The 24261-nt window shown below is 44.6% G+C and overlaps 1 protein-coding gene across 10 annotated transcripts in view; it reads right to left on the reverse strand.

Moving 5' to 3' along the window:
* Window positions 1–19411, reverse strand: part of C2CD5 (C2 calcium dependent domain containing 5) — a 118528-nt gene extending 99117 nt beyond the window's left edge. For 6 of the 10 annotated variants that reach the window (XM_075004687.1, XM_075004682.1, XM_075004712.1 and 3 more), the window contains exons 1-4: window positions 18492–19410; window positions 15367–15457; window positions 3983–4150; window positions 711–806 (exon numbers count right to left, since the gene is read on the reverse strand). In XM_075004687.1, the coding sequence (XP_074860788.1) occupies window positions 711–806; window positions 3983–4150; window positions 15367–15457; window positions 18492–18581 (445 nt within the window). In that variant the 5' untranslated portion in view covers window positions 18582–19410. Of the gene's footprint in view, window positions 1–710; window positions 807–3982; window positions 4151–15366; window positions 15458–18491 lie in introns of all 10 variants that reach the window. The other 4 variants (XM_075004694.1, XM_075004674.1, XM_075004663.1 and 1 more) reach the window with 1 other exon arrangement.
* Between the last annotated feature and the right edge of the window lie 4850 nt (window positions 19412–24261).

The following is a 24261-nucleotide window of genomic DNA, read 5'->3' on the forward strand; positions in this document are numbered from 1 at the left end:
CTCATGACATGTGGTTGTCCAGCTAACTAAATCATGCCAGATTACAGCTACTGGTGAACGTGACTGTGCCGGGCTACAGAGGTTCAACCTGAGGTACATATTTTACATAAAGTATGTGCACAAAATAACTTTCATATACAGATTCACGCACAGACTTTGCTACGCATCTTAAGTTAACTGAAACTATATTTGCTGAATAAATTAATTTCAGATACTTTAGACGGGTTGCTTAAAAAAACAAATGGTCTGCTGTAGATGCTCTTCCATAAGCACACAGTAATACAATTCAGAATTCAAATTAGACTGGTTTGGGTCTTGAAGGAGGGTTGACAAGAGGGGAAAGTGAATGGAAACAAAAAGGTTAGAAAAGCAGTCTTGAAAAGAAAGCTTTTTCACAGCTTCACTGCAAATAAACCATGAACTGTGTCACTACTTTGACTAAACATTTTATTGAAAATAATTACATTTTTCTGACTGATGAAAATGATGTACTTTGCATTTCCTCTTCTCAAGAAATATTACCTCCAGGGAAGATACAAACAACAGAGCACAAGACTGAATTATTAATGATGAATCATATAGTTATCCAGAAATTACACCTTAATTTGGGAATATTTTTCAGGTATTCAGTTTTTTATATTCAGAAATAAATGCCCCCTCCACCCAATATAAAAAGCATTGCCACATAAGAGAAGAATTTATTTACTCACTGCAAAAAAACTTGACTCCACAGGATGACTGCCTAAAACGGTTCAAATCATTGAAGAGGTCTACTTTCACTACCACATTGATCTCCCCACGAATACCTGACCATGAAAAAGAAGGTATGAAAGATAACATCAGAACAAACCAGAAAGAATTAAATTAAGTAGTTGAGAAGATTTATTTTACATTTTAGTGTTATGTTCCTCATTCCAACTTATTTCTTGACTCACTATCATTTTGTGTAATACCACTTCACACCACTATTGCCTTCCTATATCTAAGATATCACAGTACAAAACAAGTGAACAAAACCACTAGATACAAATGACCGCATATCATTTTCTTTATACAGAGCCTCCTGAGCCAATTCTCTTAGGTCTACACTTGAGAATAAAGTTAAATGTATTAAAGTTGACTTATTAACACTAGATTTCATAAAGTCGAAGTTGACCATCCACACCTGCTTACAAAGTTGACTTAGTGTGTCCCCATTAAACTGCCTCTTGCGATGGTGGCAGCAGTGCACTGTGGGCGCCTACCCCATGGTTTCTGTCGCCTCATTGCATTTTGGGTTCTGTGTCAGTGTCTTGCGGGAAAAAAAAGTCAACAAATGTGGGTGTCTGAAGTCATCCCACAGTGCATTTCCCTCCCTCCCCGCTTCCCCTTGGGGAAAAAAAAAAAAAAACAACTAAAGGAACTTTTGCACCTCTTTTAGGTTGCCTGCCACATGCCATTACAAAGCATAACATGGATCCACAGACACTTCAATCTTCACTGCAGTGTTTTCTGATGACTTCCCACACTGAGACCCAGTATATGCTGAACATAATGCCCCTGGAGAATGAGTACCTTGAGGCCGGGGGGGCTGGGGGCGGGGACCTTTAAGCACGTTGAGATTGGGAGAGACAGAATGTGGAGTTGATGTCAGCACTGGATGCACTGTACACCATGGATACAGGTTCTGGACCCACAAGACCAGCCCAGGGACCACATCGTTTTGCAGCCATGGGACAATCAGCAACGGCTGCAAAACCACATGCATAAGGCCACTTTCATGGAACTTTGTGAATTGCTGTCTCCTGCCCTGAAATGAAGTGATACCAGAATGAGACATGCTTCGACAGTTCATAAGTGTGTGGTAATTGCTCTGTGGAAGCGTGCAACACTAGACAGCGGAGACAACTAAGCATACCAGCTGACTTACGCTCATTTTGCTAAGGCTCCAGGACCACAAAACTGCAATACAAACATTTAGGCTTGGCCTCTCTGGAATCCCAGAGCCTGAACTTCAGCCCATGCAAAACACCTAGACCACAGTTTTACAGGGTCATAGCCCAAGCCCCATGAAACTGAGTGGGCTGACATGAGCCAACTGCTGTGCAGACGTACAAAATCAAAGATTTTTCACTGACTACTGTGAGAGTTGGATCAGGTCCACATATTTTCACTCAGTTGTGATAAACCAATAAAAGATATGACCTCAGATATCTTTTCACTCTACTGTCCTGGGACCAACACAACTGCAACTCTTCTACAAAGAACCACCATCCTGATGACTCAAGGGGGACGCATACATATACAGACTTTCTATGACAACAATTTAATGACAAAATCATTCACAATTCAGAATACACAAATTAATTACAATAGTATCTTCATAAATTTTTATTCACCTATTCACAATAAGCACAAATCTTGGCACCTGAATGTACACATCACGGATATAATGACCTCACTCTTTGGTTTATTTTTCAATGTAAAGTTAGTAATATACTGTGTATCAGACTTTCACATTAGTTATCTCCAAAAACAGTTCTTTTCATGTAACAAACTTGGAGAACAATAACCAGCTGCAAATTAACAACTGCATGAAATGTTTTAATATAGCAAACAAAGGACGTTACAAAAAATCTACAGTCTATGCACAAATGCTTATATGTTCCTGGAGTGGAATCCTGACTTCAGAGAAACCAATGGCAAAATTCCCATTAACTTCATATTCGCTCCAGTTCTAAAATATTCTGAACAGATGTATGTACAGTAAACCCTCAAAATACGCAGTTGTGCGTAAACTGCTTTAATGCGAGTTAAGCACAACCTGAAGCTGCTCTTTGGCAGGCAGCTAGGCAGGACAAGAGCCACGTCTCTCTTCTTTTCCCCAGCTGCACCGCAGTCAGCCTGACAGCAGCACTACTGGGGGAAGGCGAGGAGAAGGGGCTCTTTGGCTGCTTCGCCCTCCTGGTGGGCTGTTCAGTTTCCTGGGTCCTGCAAGCAGTGAGGAGATGGGAACCAAGCCATAGCCTGGTTCCCAGCTGCCCTGCACTAGTGGGAACCAAGAAACTGACCAGCCATGAGCTGCTCAATTTCCTGGGTCCCGCAAACCGTGGGGAGACAGGAGCCAGGCTGCTCCCAGGTTCATGGCTCCCCACCACTCTGGGAACCAGGAAACTGACTATCCCTGGTGGGCTGGTCAGTTTCCCAGCTCCTGCAAGCCCAGGGGAGCTGGGAACCAGACTGCACCCTGGTTCCCTTCTCCTCACCCCCCCTCCCCCCCAACTTGCAGGAAAATTAGAGTTATGTAGGGGTTGTATGAACACAACCCCCCCACCCTCCCCGGAGTAACTCGAGAGTTTACTGTAAGACTGGAAAGATAATTTTTGTATTGAATTCCATCTTGTACTTTCCATTCAAAAATTGTAACTTCCTCACCCTTCATCCCAAAAAAATCTTGCCCAAGCATACCAGAAGATATACACAACAGACAGGCTTCTCAAAATACACATCATCAGAAACAGAATGATCATAATATAGGTACTATTGTGATTTATTGGGGGTTTTTTTTGTTTTTATTATTATTAAAGATTTAACTAGCTTAGTAGTGACCACTTAAGGTAATTTGTCCATTTTTTCACCTGTCCAAAATTTCTGCCAGATGCTATCTTTCATGAATAAACTCCTGTGATACAGCTGAGACATCTCATATGTACTACAGAATTGATACTTAGATAAAAAAAAAAAAAGAGAGCAAGAGAACAGTAAAAAACCTCCAACGTAATTTGTTTTTAAATCACATATTTACTTACCAGACAGTAAAGACATAATTTGAGACAAAGCTCCACTTAGCCAGGCAGCAACGCTGGGGTAAGTGGAGTACTCCTTCAGAGTAAGATATTCTATGCTGGGGTAAGTGGGTACTCCTTCAGAGTAAGATATTCTACTTTTCGAAGAAACTGTGTCTAAAGCAAATTTTCTTTTTTAAAAAGTCAGTAAGGCTTACCATGGATAGTATCATAAATTGGAAACCATCCTGAGATAACGGTAGCTGCCTCGCTATAGAGCAAAGGATCAATATCAATGTACACTTTGCCAATGGCGTCGTTAGCACTGTAGGTATCATGATCAAGAACTGTGATCTGCAGAGGCTCATCTTGCAGATCTTCATCATCTACCTAGAAATATGTGGTAACATGACACTTCAGTATTTAAGCAACACAAGGAACTTTGCAGGAAAACAACTAAGGAAAAGTAAAGAATCAAAGTTTAGTTACATACAATAATATGTACACACATCCAATTTGTAACTCTTGTGTTTTATACAAACAATATACACATGGATTCTTCCCTCCCCAAACTGACCACATTAGTAAAGGACATCAGAGCCATATGCAGACAAGGTGCAGAAATCACATACTTTTAGAACCACCACTAAACAGTTTTTTATTTATACTTTCCACACACACTCCCTTTACCTCAAAAATTATTTTTGGAAGGAAACATCAAAAACGTAAGTAAAAACTCTCGTGACTACAGTTACAAAGGTTGTACCATACACCATAATAAAGATAATAATTTGTACAGATGCTCTGATTTTACACCGTATTTTTGAATTTTTGAACTGGTTACTTTTTATTTGTTTAAATAAAACGTTCTGTGCATCCTGCAGAAAAACTCAGTAAGACAGACATAAGATTTCTATAAATGGATGCATTTGCTCAAATCTCTTCCTTTAAACATAACCAGACATTAGAATTTACAAGTGTCATTCACGCTACAATTCTGAAACTCTTAATTTAATGGCATTACTCACTTGCATAAAATCTTAGATTCCTAAAGCTATGTCTACACTATGAGATAAAATCGAATTAAAGGCAGTTACCTCAATATTACCAAATGGCTATCTTCAAAGTAAATACCATTAGCTCAATTTAGGGCCCACTAATATCGATATCATAATATTGTCAGAACCTGCTGGGTGTAGAGTCAAGCTTGAATTAACAGTTCAAATAAAGGCCAGTGTGGAAGTGCCACATTTTAAAATCAAATTTATTAGCCTCCAGACGTGTCCTATATGTTACCCGCAATGCCCACCAGCGCTCTGCTCTGGCTGCTGCTCTCCAGGTGAGCAGGAATTAGGTAACAAGAAAACCGTGAATTTCACACTGGGACCAGGAAGCCTGTGGGATCGTGTTTATATGAGAGCCTGAGAAGCATCTTTCTGCCTTTGCTATTAGCACTGTGAGCACATCTACTCATTACAACTAGCCCCAGCACGGAGTTCGTGGTTCTGTCTCTATACTTGTTATTTTTTTCTGCACTGCCCGATGCCAGCCACTGCCCATCCACACCATATGACAGCAAGGCTGTTGTGGGGGCTGTGCTTGCACAAGAGGCTGAAAAACTTCTTCTCAATGGTTTACATTTGTGCACACCCCCGCCCTCCTCCATAGATGCTATGAAGTCGGAGTCTTTCCCATACTCAAGCACATCACATGGCTAGCTCCTGCCCCAATAAAAGCATGTGCCTGCTGTTGGGTGCTGACCATGCTGCCAGGCAGCACCATATCCTGGCTTGCATGTGGTTAGGGCTCCAAGGGCAGGAAAGATTTTCAGGGGCTTGCAGCCATGCAGGGGAGTTTCCCTCGGCAGCTAACATTTTTTGTGGGCTTGCAGCGATGCAGTGGGAGTGCTTCAAATACCCTCCCCCCACCACCACCACCAAAATATTTTCAGGGCCTTTCTGCCGCCAGAGGGAAGTCTCCCCTTATGGTTAAGATCTTCAGGGCATTGCTGCCTCCAGAGGGAAGTTTGCCCCAGCAGCTAAGATTTTGGGGCCTTTCTGCTGCCAGGGAGAAGTCCTCCCTGGCGGCTCCAAATTGCGGGGGCTTGCAGTCGCCCAGGGGGGACAACTCCTACTGTCCCCCCCCACTGAAACCCCCTAACACACCCCACCCCAACAAGGACCCACCACGCTAGCTGCACCCTGGGAGGAAGTCTCCACTGGTGGGTATGAATTGCAGGGCCTGGCTGCCGCCAGGAGAGGAAACAGCTGAAGTGGCCTTCAAGCCACAGACCCCACACACCAAAGACAGAAAAAGATTTTCAGGGCCCATGTCAACTGGCCATTCAACCTCTCAATTACCAAACCACTCCACAATTGCAATGACATTTGGAGAGCCCCATCCCCCATGTCGGCAATGCCCGTGTCATGAAGAGGGAAGCTAAAAATCTACTTTTTTTGCCTTTTCTATTCTCTAACTTTGGACTCCTTCACACAGGGAAGGCTGGGAAGGGAAGGATGGGTGGAGGTTCAGCTGAGAATACAGACCGTGCACAGCAGCTGTATAATGGACTGGGAAGCCAATTATCCTCTCCTCAGCAACTCTCTTTTTTCCAAAACTTAACTATCAACTCTTTCTTCATGCTTTTGGTTGTCCCTGGATTTTCAGGGATCAGATGCAATCAAGGGCTGGGGGTACAGTCGGTGGAGGGCCAGTTGAGAAGACACACGCCTGATGATTTTCATAAAATCCTTCACAATTCAGTTACAGCTACAGTTTTAAAAAGCAGTTCAGTTATAGAAGAAAGAGATTTCTGTGCATTTGGCGATCTTTGTTGATGCACTAGTTTTCCTCCCTTCCACCTGGAAAAATGGACATTTGCTTACCATGGGTGGGGAATGAGGGCAATGCAATGTGGGAAGATGACGTCAAATACCAGCAAAAATACCCACAATGCTGCAGGGATGAGGGAACTCTGGGATAGGTTCCCACAATACACTGCCACAAGAGTCAATGTTTGCTGATTGAGTGTGGCAGAAATAAGTCAACTTTGTGAGGAGCATGTGAAGAGGTAAGGATAGTCAAATGCAAATTTATAAAATCCAGCCTTATCAACTGATATTAACAAATTCAAATTTATCTCATAGTGTAGACATATCTTAATATTTACAAATGAGCCAAAATAAAGACACATAATATCTGAGGCCTTATCTACACTACCTGATTCCATCAATCTACTTCAGCCATGTAAATAGTGTTGGTGAAGTTGACATTTTCACTGTGGTGTCTTGCCAGCAGCAAGGTTGATGAGGGCTGCTCTCCCACCAACACCAGCTACTCTTCTCATTTTGGTGGAGTACAGATGTCGATGGCAGAGCACTCAAAAATCAATTCATTGCATCTAAGTAGATACAATAAATCAATGGCTGATGATCCCCAGGTTAGTGTGGACATACCCTAAAGTAGTTATTGTAATCCACTCTCTGAAATGTGTATGCTATCATTTTTTCAATGCTACTTTGTGCAATACTCTCCCAAGTACATTCTCCCTCAGAAAAAGACAGAATTCAGAAACTTGTTATACAGAGGATGTTTTCATTCTACAAAACTTAGTCAGTTCTTCTTCCACAAACCCCCCAAAGAAACCAATCCTCCAATTCATATTATAAAAGTGAAATCTGAATTAAAGTATGCTTCCACTTTACATCACTACACCTTAGCAATCAATATGGAAAGCACAATTTGACCCCACTAATTCTATTTTATAAAAGTCTTAAACACACTCATCTCTCGTGGAATGAGTACTTTACTTATGAGTACTCGCTAAAACAAGGAACACATATAGCTACCTTCATTCACAATGAGTGAACTTCCCCCGCTTATATGAGCGGGGTCCCTGGCCAGGGAGACCTGCAGCCCTGCGGGAGGCTGAGCTCAAGCCATGGGATCCCTGGCTGCGGGTGGGGAGACACGCAGCTGGAGACTTCTCCCTCCCTTTCCTCAGACATGCAGCTGTCTGACAGCCCTTCGGCTGGGGGAAGAGAGAGAGAGAAGGCTCTTAGCCTGGTTCTCTCCCTTGCAATGGCAGGAATGTGAAAGAGACCATTCATAAGCTGATCAGTTTACCGGCCCTGCAAGCCACAGGGAGACTGGAACCAGCCTACCCCTGGTTCCCAGCTCCTGCCACTCTAAGGGCCAGGGAACTGACCCACCCTGGAAGTTCCTGGCTCCACTCCCCTTGCAGGAAAATTCAAGTTATGCAGGGGTTGCAAGCACAACCTCTGGGTAACTCCAGGGTTTACTCAATTGGACCCACCCGCTCACCCCAGGCCAGGTTTTAACTGCCCCCCACGGTCCCAGACTGCCTGCAGCCTTAAACCCACCCAGCAGCCCCAAACCTCCTCCATCCTTAGACCCCCACCCCAGCAGCCCCAAACTGCCCCAAGGCTTACACCCCCCACAGCCACAAACTGCCCCCAGCATTAGACTCTCCCTGCAGCCCCAAACTTCCCCCAGTCTTAGACTCTCCCCGCATCCCTCGAAAACCCCAACCATAGACACTCCTCCCGCAGCCTCTTCACTGGGGCTGCTAGGCTGGGTGGCTACCCAGCCCTCCTGCTTCCCGCAATTAACCCAAGTGTTAAAGTTTCAGCACTTAGGCATAAGGTAATTGCTATCTCTAGTGATAGAGATAGCTGCCATCTCCAGCAGCTATCACTATTGATAGATATCTGTCTGAGGCAGCAGTGTCAAGAAACTGCAAATGGCTTCTTTAACAGCCACATGAAGCTGGAAACTGCCCAGCTGGTGACCTTTAACAAATCTAATGGGACCCATAGGTTGGGAATCCCTGCTCTACATACATACACTACATTCTATTTCTGGTGCCAAACTATTCAAATAAATCAAAAAAGTACCTAAGCTCAACTGGTTTATGTCAAGTTACAAGCACTTGGAATGAAGTGGAGACTTTTTCATGTACTTTAATGGGAATTAAGTGTCGCTCTTTTGATTTTCCGCCTCTGAGCAGAAATTTGGGAACCAGTTGTGCTCGTATAGCGAGGGATGAGTATATTTATAACATTAAAAACCATTCTCTCACTATATTTTTGTACAACACGGGGCATTTATATTGTGTTATCTATGAATGGCATTCTTCAATGCTATTTAACATGCAGGCAAGTAAGGCTCTGTCAGTCAAGTGCAATCACGTTTTCTCTTTTTACTTTGGTATTACTAAGATAACAAGAATTACTGCTGAAGGCATTCTGCACCAAAAACTTAAAGTTGTGTGTATGATATTTTAAAATTCTGCAAATTTTGTCACGTGTATGTGGAGGCTCAAGCATAGCACTGGGGAACACAGGCCACTGTAGGAGGTGGGAGATCACTGTGCAGCTTCCCCCCTTCCACACCCTCTGGGGACACAGACTCAACAATGAAGCAACCCTGAGACATTGCAAGGACCAGGACTGCCCTGAAAAACCTCAAGAACCTGTCCTTCTATACAAGGCAAGATCCAAGTGTGGAAAGGCTTAGGGTAAGTGGGATCCAGATATGGGCTGAGAGGGTTCTGTGCAGGGCAACTGGGGTGCAGGTGGCTCAGTGTGGGGATTCTCAGTGCACAGGGGCTTGTTGGAGAAATCTGGATGCAACAGTAATGACACAATGCAGGAGCACTGCCAGGTAAGGCTCACTGAGGGTACATGGGTATGAGGGAGGGTCTGGAGGCAGAGGAGTTGGATGGGGGTGCAGCTCTCTGTATGGGGATCCCTCTTCCTGTAGCTAAGGAGCAACGGTAGCAAGTTGTTGGGAAGGGGGTGGGGAAGACTGCAGAGCTTCCTGCACCTGAGAAAGCTCAGGATAGGTCTGATCCAGCCCCAGATTCTATGAAGTGGAAAAGGAAGTCCCACCCTCATCAGCCCCAACAGGAATAGTGGCTGAGCCCAGCCTAGGATAGGAGCCCCATCTAGTTCTTCTCCAGTCCTGCCTCATTTGCCACAGTAATCTACCTCTCTGCCAGCTGCCCTGGGCATCTGAAACATGCGCCTAGGGACGGTCACATGACTGCTTTTATGGCTCCCTTTGCTTCCCTGTCAGAAACTATTTTTCTACAGGGAAACAAAGAAATCTATAGTAATAGTAGCAGGACTTCTTCATCTTAGAGCATAGCCTATTGACAATCATTCACCAGCATCTCCAGGCCTGAGCAATCTTTTCTAGTTCTCACCACGTGTGTTCCATCATCTATAATGTATCTATGCCAAGTGTTTCTTGGGCACCCTCTTTTCCTCATGGGTGCCAACTTAAGGCTTGCCTTGTGATGTTGGTGGTTGGTTTTCTGAGGGTATGTTCACAGTCACCATCTTTTCTTCCTGATTTTTAATTCTCCAGGAATTTGATGAGTCAGTCACCACAGTTCTTGGTTGTTGATGGTGTATGGCCAGTGGATCCGGAGAATTTTATGGAGGCATTTACTGATAAACATCTGGATTTTTTTGAACTTCCTATCTGTTGTTCTCCAAGTTTCTGCTCCATACAGTAGAAGTGATTTGACATGTGAGCTGAATATCTTTATCTTGAGTTCTGATCTGCTTAGAATTCCAGATGTTTTTCAGAAGAAAAGCTGTTCCTGTTTTCCCAATCCTCACTCTCTCATTATCATTGGTGCTCACCTCCCTCCCCCATCAATGATGCTGCCTAACTTCTTCCAGCGCCCTTCTGCCAAGTACGACTGGCTCTGTGCTAGTGATGTTGATTTTCAAGATCTCAGTTTTTCCTTTGAGAACATTCAAACCAACTGTATCTGAGGTGTCAGCAAGCTCTGACATCTTCTCTTGCATCTGTCAGTGGCTGTGAGACAGAAGTGCCAGCTTGTCAGCAAAGTCCACGACATCCAGCTGGGTCCACAGTGTCCACTGGATCTTAAATCTTTTCCCTACTATTGTCATCTTCATAACCCAGTCTATCAACAGGAAAAGAGTAATGGTGACAACAAGAAGCTTTGTTGAACTTCAGTCTTCACTTTGCAGCTCCTTGTGAACTGTTCCCCAGGATAAACTTTGCAGGTTATTCCTTCATGAGCGTTCTTAATGAGGCTGAATAACTTAGTTGGTACACTGTAATGCTGGAGCAGCTGCCAGAGGGGGTTTCCCTGTGCACACTGTCGAAGGTTTTCTCAGAGTCGATGAAGTTGATGTAAAATGGTGAACTCCATTCCATACATTACGATTCATGATGTTGAGATCTGGTCATTGCATGACCTAGTCTGTTGAAAACTGGCTTGATGGTCTCTCAGCTCTGTGTCTGTTGTATTTCTTTTTAGTGACAGGTCCCAGAGGTGCGATACCGCGAAGGATGAAAGACAAAGACGAACATAGACAGCAGGGGGCCAACAGTTCTATAGTCTGAAGGCCCTGAGTTTATTATTCTCACAGCTTTTATAACCAAGTGAGAGCACATTATTATGAGAAAAGCAGTCAGCTACAATACAACTGGCTCAGCACTTCTATCTCTAAAAAAAAAGCCACATCAATCCTCCCAGTCCTTGAACATGAACTCTCGAAAACACCTAATCAAAACAACACAGCTCCATGCGGTTTGCCTACACGAGAGCAGGTGTTCCGTTCAGATGCCAAGAGCCCAGCCGGGCCTGGGAGACATGTAGGAGGGAGAAGGCAAAACTCCTTCATGTGTCCGCTGGGTTTTTCATTTTTTCCAGGATGATTCTGTTGAAGAGCTTTCCTGGCACTGACAGAAACATGATTCTTCTACAGTTCTTGCAGCTGCTTAAGCTGCCCTTCTTTGGGATCTTGATGAGGTAACCTTCCTTCGAGGGTGCTGGTATATCTTCTTCTTCCCAGATCTTCTCAAACAGAGGAGACAGCATCTCTACTGTGGTATCAATGTCCATTTTAAGGGCTTCTACAAGAATGTCATCTGGGGCTGCAGCTTTACCACGTTTTGCTTTCAAGATGATCTCCTCTTCAGTCAGAAGAAAAGGTGATCCAGATGAACATCATCCAGCGCTACGCACCACACAATGATCACAGTGAAGAAACAAAACACGACTTCTGTAATAGACTGCAAGATGTATTTAACACGCTACATGACACAGAAGAAGTGATGGGAGACTTTAATGTCAAAACTGCACCAGACAATGTCGGTTATGAAGAGCTGATTGTCCTCCATGGATTGAATGAATGAAATGAAATTAGATGAATGAAAATGGAGTAAGGTTTGCAGACATCTGTGCCCTTAACAACCTCATCATTGGAGGCAATATGCTCCCTCACAAAAGAATTCACAAAGCAACACGGGTCTCTCCAGATCACTTTACAGAGAACCAGCTCGACCACCTCTGTACATCAAAAACGGGTCAGAAGACCGCTACATGATGTACGAGTGAATAGAGAATCTGATGCAGCATCAGACCACCATCTATTGGTTTCCAAACTGAAGCTGAAGAAGAATGTGCCAAAAATAGCAACCAGATGACACAGCCTCTTGAAAGATACAAAGATGCAGGAAGAGTATCAACTAATGTTGACCCACAAGTTCCAGGTTCTACAAAAACTGTATAATGAAGACACAGATCTACATACTTGGTGGCAACGAGTGAAAGAAAGAATAACAGCAACCTGCCACGAAGTAGTCAGACCACAAAAACCCCATGTAAGGAATGGATCTCAGCAAAATTTATGTGTAAGATATAAGAGAAGTAGTACAAGAATGAGGCGGTTAACACCAGCCACACCAGAGCAGCAAAGGCAGCAGCACAGGAAGAATACACAAAAGTCAACAGGGAGGTGAAAAAGAGTGTGAAGATGGACAAACGGAATTTCACAGAGAATCGGGAAGAAGAAGCAGAAGCTGCAGCAGCAAGTGAAAACATGAAACAGCTATAAGATACTACAAAGAAGCTTTTGGGAAAATGCAGCAGACAAAGAGGCGTCACAAATCATGGGTAGTTAGCATGAGCAAATAGTGTGGATTACATGAATGAACTAACAGTAATCGAGCTGGAGAGAGGCCATCCTGAGCTAGTGCCCCAGTGGATCATGGACTTGTTTACCAGTTTAAGAACAAAATTGTGTGTGCTAAGAAAAGCAAAATTTATACAAGAGAAGGTCAGTTCCCAGATAAAAAATGAACAAGGAAGAAACAAACACCAAGGACACTGTTGCACACCACTCATTGCTGAGGCAAACAGAACTGGAGTGATGTAAGCAAGATGTTCCAAAACTGCTCATGGGCAAGCATCCCACTTAAACTGAGGGTTATGAACAATGAACTGAGCAGTACCCCACCCGAACTGAGGGGTACAACCAATGTGCTGAACATCCCTCCCTCTAGACGGCTTCCTTCCTATAAGATAAATATTACACCAATTTGATTTGCCACACAAATCAAAGTCCATCAATTCAGCATAATGGGGTGACGTGCACATCGGACTCTCACCTCAATCAACTGAACAACATTACCTGGGGTCTGTCCAGACCCAGAGGGTGAGTGTGTATGAGTTTATGAGTGTGCGTGTACTTAACTGGGTTAAGAATTAGACTTAAATTGGGATAAAAATTAGAACATTAACCATTCAAGCTAAACATTACTTTTGATTTGCTTTCTCTTAACTATTCAATTTAAACACTGTTTTTAAACTACTATTTTAAATGCGTACAATAAAAGTAATTTTTGCTGTGGAAATTAATCATTCTCTGAGTCCTTATCTGGGACCTGCTGCCAGCCTGATCAACTGTGCAACAGCGGGACATGTGAGGATACATACAGAGCAGCAACTGAACCGATGGATAAAACATTTTGAAAAGCTTCTCAACAGACCAGGCGCAGAAAATCCACCAGACATCCAAGCAACAGAAATCAATCTTCCAACAGACTGTGGGAAATCAGCTAAAGAAATCTGTGGGGGACATAAATTCTGGGCATGCATCCTGGTAAATTTCCCCAAGAAAGAAAAAAACCAACACACAAATTATTCAGAGAAGAATGTGAAAAAGCAACTATGATACTGCTATGTTCAGCCTAAAGCCAGCTGCTATGGTCTGCAAGTTGATGAAAAACCTTCTGAAAAATAATGAGTGCCCACTGAAGCTTCTGAAGACAACAGGAGCTGAGGAAACTTGATAAGCAGTAAGGCCGTTTCTATACATGCCACTTTCTCCAAAACTGGCATGCTAATAAACAGCCAAAATATGCTAATGAGGCCCAGATGCAAATTCCCCATCTTATAAGCATAAAGTCACGTGATTTGGAGTCTGGAAGACGTTCTTCCAGATTCCAAAACACCATTTCAAAGTGCAGCCCCCGGGGGGGTCTTCCGGAAGGAAGTCCTTCTTCTGGAGGCCCCTTCTTCCCAAAAATTTTCAGGAAGGGGCCTCCGGAAGGAGGACTTCCTTCCAGAAGACCCCCTAGGGGCCGCGCTTCTAAACAGCATTTTGGAGAAGAACGTCTTCTGGACTCCAAATCATGTGATCTTATGCTAATGAGGCACGGGAAATTTGCATCTGTGCCTCATTAGCATATTTTGGGCCGTTTATTAGCATGCCACTTGCCGTAGAAACGGCCTAAGAGAAACACACTGCTTTATGCAGTCAGGCCCCAACTTTACAATGTTTTAAAATGTTGTAACTTTTTAAAATGTAATGCCTGATTATACAGCAGATGGTGAAAAAAAAGCAGTTAATTTTCTATAAGTACATTTATCATGCACCAAAAGCTAACTAACTACAATCTTCCTGGTTTTTCTACATTTTTATCAACTATGAGGCTACTGAAGGAAACCTACTTAATTAGCATCTTACGATTTGTTTTCCTTCTTCAGCTTCACACATTTCTAAAACTATATGGTCAACAGCCTAACTGTTTGGCTCAATTGGTAAAAATTCATGGTGCCAATAAACAATACCTTGTTACCTTTAAACAATAACTCTCAATGTACTCAATGGGACAGTTCTTGAAAATGAGAATTATCTTTAGAAGTTCTTGCAGGAGAGGTTTCTATAATATCAACTATTTTTACAGCATTTTCACTTTTATTTTAAGACCATAATTATTTAACTAGAGGTTGCACCTCCCTGGTCCAGCATCGTGGGGACTTGATGGGTCCCAAACAAGAGAATCAAGCAGACCAGAGAAAATCCAGAGCTTCTGCCCCCAGGGAGCCCACACTCCCAGGGGCTGCTGCAGCCCCAGTCTCCCACTTCCCTGATGATTCCAGCCTGGGCTTCCCAGGGCTGCCATGGGGCTCCAGCCCTGCCCCACACTCCAGAGCTATGATGGGACTCCAGCCCCAGCTCCACATTGCCATGGGAATGCAGGGGGGATCTGACCCCACACTGACAAAGAGCAGGTGGGAGCTCTGGCTACAGCCTCTGGGCTGCTGCAAGGCAATTAGGAGCTCTGGCTCCACCCCAGCCAGGCTGCTCCCATGGCTGCCAGCTGGGACCCAGCACTGGGACTCTCTGGTCTTGAAAATCCATGGCCCTGGATGAGAGAGTATCAGATGTGAGAGGTGCAACCTGTAAAATTTTCCAAATCTAATATCCATATAGATATATATCTGGATGACATTTTTAAAAAATACCTACCTCAAATTTAAACCATTCTGAGTTCCACTGAGGATTGAGGGATTTGGGGTACACATCCGTCTTAAATGTGGTATTTCCAAATTTTACCTAGTAACACAAACAAGCATTCAATGACAAATAAAAAAAATCATTTGTTAGCACTTAGTAATTCATTCCCAAGTATACTGAGCTGTTATGACAGTTAATGTAAATTTTTGGTAAATTTACCAATATTTGGTAAAAATAGGTTTGTATAAAAATGTTTCAAACTTGTTTATAAAGTACAGTAAACCCTCGATTTAACAGACTAATGGGGGTAAAGGGCATCCAGTAATGCCAAAGGTCTGTTATATTTGAATGGTTATACTGTATGATGATGCACTGACCTTCCTAGCCCATCACTCACTCCTACGCCTCATTTTCTTGTCCCCCTGCGCCCGCCCCATTCTTACTCTCACTCCTCCATCTCCCTCTCCTAATTACCAAGAGAGGAGCGGAATACTGGCCTGGCTCCTTTCACCTCCTGCAGCTCTCAGCACTGTGGCTCCACCAGCCCCCAGCTCTGAGCTGCCCTCATGAAGATAGAGCATGGCTGCCCCCAGTCAGCCAGCGGGCAGCAGCTTCCGACACCATGGCTGCTGCTTAGCCCCATTACAGACAGCAGCGGCTGGGTGCTGACATGTACCACGCATACGGGACTTGGGGAGGAGAGCTCCTGCGCCCTGCTGCAGGCCCCTCTCCCATCTCCAGCTCCTCTGAACCTAGTGGCTCCAGCTACTGCAGCTGCCCCAGCAACTCTAGCAGCCCCATCGGTGGCTCTGGTGAGTCTACAGCATTTACTTGTGTGGGGGGGTGAGGGGAGAGGTGGCACGAGTGGAGCAGCTGGCAGACAGTGTCTGTTATTTCCGAAGTCCATTATATCAGGGTCTGTTAAATCAAGGGTTTACTGTAATCAGACTGTTGTAATATTTGAAAGCGAAACATTGCAACCCTAAAAAAAGTAAACAGGATTTTAATTTTTTTTCACCGTATTAAAGCTCTGATTCAACAAAATACTAAAGCAGCCATGTCCAAAAGAAATTAAATGGATCGCCACAGAACCCCCCTATCCGAGCCAGGTGCTGCCCTCCCTATTCCTTCCCCCGAGATTACTCATTGGAGTAGCTGCCTTGCGGCTGGAGTCACCACCATGGAAGTGCCTCATGGCTGGAGTCACCGCCACACTACCACCACGCGCTTGACCCACCAAGTGGTGGGACGCATGCACAGAGCAGCAGGAGGGGCGCCCCATGTGTGCAGCTCTCCTGAGCTGCATTTTGCCACACCACCCTGCCCCATTTGCCACATGTGGTGAAAGGGGAGCATACTGGACACTGTGGTACTAAAGAAAGAGACTAATTTTAAGCACTTCTTCAGCTCTATATTCAACCAGAATTTACAGCCCAAAGATCCATGTAGGCAAACTTCTAAGTCAATGGAGTTCAGTTCCAGCACAAGGGTCATTCAATCTTACTCTGCGATCAGGGCCTAAATTAACATTAGGTGTTATATTTACAACAATGTTTATGTTAAATTTATCTCTAGCTTTTGAAGTGTCTGACTTGACTGTTTGGGCTTTTGGCATTTACTTATTATAAATTATTTTGCTCAAAATGTTTAATCATGCAAGAGAGTTACGCGTTTTATATTAAAGAAATTAATCATTGTTCAAGAATGAAACTAATTTTCCTTGTACTTACAGGTATCATTTTTCACAAAAACTAAATAATTATCACTTACAAAAGAACAAATAAAAATGTACAATGTAAGTTAAGTATTCCTTTCATCACTATTATTTTATATTTCCAAAGAAGACTACACTAACAACCTTAAAATGTAGTTCTGTTCTGAAATACCTATGCATAATTTGCATATTCATAATTAATCTGCTCTTTATGCATATTTACTATGATAAAAACATGGTTTTACTACTTCTTTCTCTTGCTTGCATAGCAGACCCAAAACAGGTGTTTAGTCGTGAACCAAATTCATTGGCTTATGTATCAACAAAATTGTTCATTAAGCGCCAATCCAAAATCTTTATGATGGTGCTGCATAAGTAAGGCTGCCAGTCTATCATGGAGGTCACAGAAATCATGGACTGTGTGATTTTCAACGACCTGTGCAGCTGACGCCCCACCTTCAGCCACTCTGATGGCCCTAGAGAGCCCTGGAGCAGCAATTCAGGTGGGCGGCCACGGTTCTAGGCAGAGCAGCTGCCCCAGAGGCAGCCGCACATGCTGCTAGTGAGTGGTCTGGGGGAGAGGCGGGGGTGGTCTCGGAACAGCAGGCAGCTGGAGGCAGTCTGCTCCTGTCACCAAAGAAGTGGCCAGCCACTCCCCTCCCGCCTGAATATTCCTGGGCAGTGGCACCCTAGGAGTATGCTAAAATTAACTCAGGTGCATTTCTAGTCAAGTCATGGGCCATGAATTTTGCTTACTGACCATAACTTGCAAATGACATTTTGTTAAAGAATACCCATGACAGCCTTACACCTGGGCCACAAAGCGAACCCCATTTGCCTGACAGATTGCACTGAGAGCTGACAAAGCTGACAGATGAAACACCAAATCCTCTTACTACCCTAGAAACAGCTGACAAACAGGAGGTCTGGAGAACCTACAAACCTATTTTTGCAACCCCTGTTCAGACCAGTAGCACATCAACCCCAAAAGCTTGGGCACATTTGCCAGTCTATTCCTTCTGGTCCTGGGCCACCCTGCATTTGTCGGCCCCACTCCGCAAGCCCTTTAAGAGCTGTCAGGGCTCATCTACCAGACACCACCTGACATCAGCCAGCGGGAGCGACACCCCGACGAGCCGGAGCATCGCCACACGCCTGGGCGCCGCCGCCCCCTCCCAGCAGCATGACACAGCGACGTGCCAGGCCAGTGGCCTGGCCCGAGGAGCGACACTGAGCTGCGACCGCGCTGGCAGAGAGCAACACTGGGCGAGCTGAGGGCGGCAGCAGGTGCTCGGGGACCTGCAGCCCCGCAGGCCAAGCGGGAGACGCAGGCGCGCAGCCTGGACGTGGGGGTCACTAGGCACAACCGTCTCCTCCAGGGATCGGCCCCAGTCCGGAGCCCCGGCCCTTCCCGCACACCTCCACGAAGGCATCAGTCAGGTCACTGGCTCGGTCCATCACCGGCAAATGGCGCCCGGCCACGATCTTGACCTTCAGCTTCCCCGGCATCCTCCTGCCCCCAGCTACAAACAGAAAACAACAACAGCGGCGCGTGTCCCACGGAACGGTAGAGGGGGCGCCGGGCGCATGCGCAAAGCTGGGCAATGGCCCACAGGGCCATCACGTTCCCTCCACCCCCACCCTCCATTCGGAGCGGCCATGCGCAATAACGGCTGAAGGCGTCATGCAGAGTAGGAACCAGTCCGGGAGCGGCGCGCACGCGCAAACGTTCTCTTCCGCCTGCTTGGAAGTAAAGTCGTCTTGACGGTGCATGCGCCAGCGCCTCAGGGTGCTGTTAAACCCGCTGACTGCGCTCAGCGGTGCGCGATCTTGACTTCCTTGCCCAGTCGGATCACGCGCAGGCTCTGCTCACCTTCGTCTCTTCCCGCCGCGACCCGCAGAAGGGAACAGCATGGGAGGAGGGGCACTTCCTGTCTCAGCCAAAATGGCGGCCCGCGTGCGGTCTGAGCCCCGCTTGGATGGCCGTAGAGCCAAGTACCGAATCGTCGATGGGCCCAGAGGCTGGTCTCAGGCTAACGCTGTCGGGCATCAGGGGCGTGTGCGGGAACGCCGCATCATCGATTCGACCTCTAGCGCACGCGGCAAAGAACGGGAGATGAGGCTGGGGGAGGGGAGGAGGTCGACGTGCTAATGGGCCTGGTAGCGAGAAGCGCCCAGCTTCCATGCGGCCTTAGAGAGCCCCCGCGATGCTTGGGAGGGTGGGATCTGCTTGTACGTGCCCCAGAAGAGCGTGTCAGTTTTCCTCCCTCTTTCTCTGAATTGTGGTAGCAGTGGAGAAGAAGCGCAGTTGAGCTTCCAGCCCTAAAAGCATCCACAGACAAGAACAACAAGAAGTCTTGTGGCACCTTATAGACTAACAGATAGTTTGGAGCATAAGCTTTCGTGGGCAAAGACCCGCTTCATCAGATGCATGAGTGGGGGGCGGTTTCAGAGGGGTATTTAAAGAGTGGGGTCCCCGTAATAGGGAGGGCCAGAGCTGACAAGGTCTATTCGGCAAGGTGGAAATGGCCCAGTATCAACAGCACCTATTGAAAGAGGAAAAAACAAGTCAGATCAGATGGGGATATGAGCGTTTGTCAGAGTCTAATGGGGTGTTAATATCTCCCCATTAGACTCTGACAAAGGCTCACATCCCCGTCTCATCAGACTTTTTTTCTTCTTTTGATAAGTGCTGTTGATACTGGGCCATTTCCACCTTGTTGAATAGACCTTGTCAGTTCTGGCCTTCCCTCTTACTGAAACACCACCCCCTACTCATGCATCTGGTGAAGCAGGTCTTTGCCCACAAAAGCTTATGCTCCAAAATATCTGTTAGTTTATAAGGTGCCACAAGACTTCTTGTTCTCAAAGCTACAGACTGTAACACAGTTACCTCTCCGATACTTATCCACAGACGAGATACTCTGGGTACCTCTTTCCTTCAGGGAAGATGGACCCTGCCAGGCCATTTTCCAGACTTAGATTTAGCATGCCTAGGAGGGATACATTAAAGTGACTTCAGAGTGCTCCCATTGGTGTTGGTACTCCTTCCCCTCATTAGGAGTAAGTAACGCTCCCATTGACCTCCCTTAGCAGAGACCATGCAGAAGTCTGAATTAAGGTATGGGGATTCCAGCTATGTAATTAAGGTTGTTGGAACTGCTTATCTTAATTCGACTTGCTGTAGTGTAGGCCTGCCCTCAGACTATGGGTAGCATGTTGCAAGTGGATCTTTAATATGCCTCTTTTGACTCCTTACAGCACCTGATATTCAAACCAAATAGGCTTCTATAAGTATGTTGCAATAAGACCACCTGTGGCACCTTATCGACTAACAGATATTTTGGAACAAAAAGCAGTCAAGTAGCACTTTAAAGACTAGCAAAATGAACCATTTTGCTAGTCTTTAAAGTGCTACTTGACTGCTTTTTGTTTTGATAGTGTATAGACTAGCACGGCTTCCTCTTTGTTACTATTCAACATGCAAGATATTTTGGAGCATAGGCTTTTGTGGGCAAAGACCTGCTTTGTCAGATGTATCATTAATGATGTTAACCATTGGTGGATGATGAAAGAATAGCACTTGGTCAGTCATTTTGCACACTATTGTGCCTCAGGAAATGGTGATGACCAGTTTAGTTTGTGAACCACTAAGGTCTCAATATCACTTACAGCAGTAGTTTCCAAACTTTTCAGTAACGTGGCACACTTCAATAAGACATACAATTCCATGGCACACCCAGATTTTTAGCTGAATTGCCTGCTCATAATTTACTATGATTACAGTCTTACTAGAGAGGTTTACAACCTAGTGCATACAACAAGCTAAACAAGGATCAAGTGCATGAATGTTCCAAATTCACCAGGGAATACATGGTCTTAGACAGTGAGCACTGCCATTTTCAAGATCTGCTCAATGTCAGGCTAGGGATGTTGAGTCCCAGTTCCAGCAGGCCCCGGCCCTCTTTCCCTCCCCTCGCCACAGCAGGGAGTTGGGGAAGGCTCCCTGCCACCCCCTTCAGGCAGGGAAAAAGTATTTCATCTGCCTCCCAGAAGGAAGAGGGTCCTGTGTTATTCCCCTCACAGTGGCTCTGCAAAGAGCCCCTTTGGGGAGTGGAGCGGGGAGAAGAATTGACAAAGCCCTGCACCACCTGGCAGTCAGGCAGCCTTGCTGCTTGAGCCCTAGCTGGTGCAGGGTTGTCAATTTCCCCTGCAGTGGCTCTGCAAAGAGCCATAGTAAGGAGAAATTGACAACCTTTCAGGGCACATTTGGACAGTTCTCATGCACACTAAAAACCACTGGCTTAAGAGTATGATGTGTTTGCTGTGATCCTACACCTGCAAGCATCTTGCACCCAGCCTCGATTTTCTCTTTGAGTAGGCATAGGATGTGTGCTTTTGAATGATCATCTAGAGGTTTGAGGCAAAAAAAAGAAAATGAGATCCAGCAGAATCTACGTGCAGCGTTTGGGTCTGTATTTTGCCATGGAATTAGAACAACCTCATGTTTCTCTTTAGCCAGAAGAGTCTTTGAATTTGGAGTTTTAAAAAATGAACTCGCTTCCATGGAAACTTGATTTAAATCAATCGTTTTTTTTTTCTTGGTCATTTTAAATACTTTTTAAAATCACCTTGATTTAAGTTAATCCACCCTGTCACCAGCATTTATATTTTCACTGTAGTTATATGACATTGTTTTAGGGAATTGGACTCAATGACCTCTTGAGGTCCCTTCCAGTTTTAGTGTTCTATGATCCTATGATTGTTGATTTTTATAAATACTTCCTTTATATGTTGCATAAGTTGTGGTGCTTTGAAAGTAAAATTAATAAGGTTTTGTGGAAACAAAGTAGTTTTATAAAAAACTTATGGTAAAATTCTCCGAAAGTTAATTTAAAAATATATCCCTGCAGAAAGAATCCTATAGGAGGGCTTAATTTCTATAGGTAAATTTCTTTATTCTTCACTAACTTCTAAGACATTTCCCTACAGAGTTGTCAATTCCGTATTTTGTTTTGTGTTTCTTTCAATAAAAGACCAACTCTCATTGGAGGAGCAGCTTCCAAACCACTGAAAAAACTCTCTGGTTTTTATTATTATTTATTATTTAATAGATCAGAAAACAGCAGGAACCAGTAGCAGCCAAAGGAATTAGCTTGCATAAGGGTATATTTTACCAGACCCACCTCTGCCCCCCCAAATACTGTTCTGTCATATTTGCTACTTTGTGTTGAAATTCCCTCTCAGTTCTATTTAAAATACAAACTGAAGTGTTCTGAAGCTTTCTGAGCGGTTTCTGGTGTAGCCCAGGTTGTCCCCAGTCTACAACATGGCTTGGCCTGTGTTAAGATGCATCTGAATAAGTGGTAAAGAGGGCTTTTCAGTCATGTCCCTGTAAGTTAACAGTAGTGATGAGTGTTCTTTTTGCTCATCGACAAGCGGCCTAAGACTTTCAAAGCAGATATCTTGCCACTATTTATCTAAAAAGAGATTTTTACTCCTGGATGAATTCTATGCCAACAGATTAAATATTCTGTGCACAATATTTTAAAATTCTGCGTATTTTATTTGTGAAAATAACAGTGTAATCGTGCCAATTTCAATTATTTTTAGTAATTTATTTCCAAGTATCTATCAATAATTATGTAAGATGTCAGGAAATAGTCAAGAAATATTTTTGATAAATAGACTTATTAAGTATATTAATACAGAACTCTTGATTAATAGTTCATTTAAACTACAGTACAGAAAGGGATTTCCCATATCCCTCAGTAGCAGTACAAAGACTTGGGGGAAGTCAGGTGTAAAGAAAGAGCTGAGGTAGGGGGAAGTAATTGCTAAGAAGGAGCCAGGGCATGAACCTGAAAGGTTGTTGGCAGTGGATGAAAGGAGTAAGGAAAAGGGGTATTTTTGGTGGTGGCAGGAGTTGTTACGAGGCCACCATTATGCCGACCCAAGCTAACTTCCAGCCTCTCCCATTCCAGTGCCCTCTGATATATCCACAGAAATCTTGGTGAGGGAGGTGACATCACCGCTAAGGATAGAATTCAGCTTCTTACAGAAACAACAGGTCTTTGGTGAAACACTGGGCTGTTCGTTCTTGACAGGCCTTGTGATAGGCTTGTCTCTGTTCTTCAATCTTTCCTCTGCACTGCAGCATATCACATTTATACCACTTTTCACATAAGACTTGAGAAACGTGCCTGTACACGTCTCAGGTCCTAAAGTTCATTTGCAGCTGAGACTGAACAGACTACTCTCCCCATTCAGTGATCAGATCCTGCAGCTCTGGTGGCAGTCCAATCAGGGGAGTGTTTGGTGCAATGGCCACGTATGGGCACCTGGGAAGGCATCATGAGACCACTGCATGCTGAGTCAGCATGTGGGTGAAGGTGGCACTGGTACTCAGGCAGCAGGAAATGGGATTTAAATTTCTCAGGGTTTGCAAGGGGGCAAGGTGGGTAGCTGATCATCTGGCTGCAGGGCATCAGAATTCAAACTGATAACCAAAGAGGCTGATAGCAAATTGTGGGCTACTTCTTGGAGGCCAGCATCAGCAACAAAATACCTCAAGGTATCCAAGGTATTGTCTGTTGGCAATGGAGGGGGAAATAAAGAAGTGCTTCAAGGAGCAGAAGTTTTTTGTCAATAAAAGTAGCCATTTTTCGCAACAAAAGGCACATTGCAATGTGAATGCTCACACAGTTTTCTCCACGAAAGGTACTTTTCCTTGACAAAGCTTGCCAGTGTAGACAAAGCTTACCTCAATTAAAACTCACATTGGCTTCTTGTAGAAAAATAGAAAAAATTATGTTTAGGCACAAAAGAAGGAGGCCCCTCAATTTTCCAGATAGACGGTTGTAGTTCTGGTCTGCCATTACTTCAATTCTGAAGACCCCTTCCCCAATGGAAAGCATTGCTCTGAAGTCACATGAAGAAGAGCACCCACACAAAAAAGAGAAGATTACTCACTCTGTTTGGTAACAGATTCTTCAAGATCTGTGTCCCTTTGGGTACCCCTCTAGTTTCCCTCCTGCTTCGAAGTTTATTACTCAGGCTATGTCTACACTTACCCGGAAGGCCGATGGTTGCTATGTTATATTTGGTACCCCAATTGTGTACCAAACATTGACTCTGCAGCCATTGACTTCCACTGCTGTCTCCATGGCAAAAGGTCGATGGGAGCATT

The sequence above is a fragment of the Carettochelys insculpta genome, chromosome 1 (assembly GCF_033958435.1).
Source record: "Carettochelys insculpta isolate YL-2023 chromosome 1, ASM3395843v1, whole genome shotgun sequence".
NCBI lineage: Eukaryota > Metazoa > Chordata > Testudines > Carettochelyidae > Carettochelys > Carettochelys insculpta.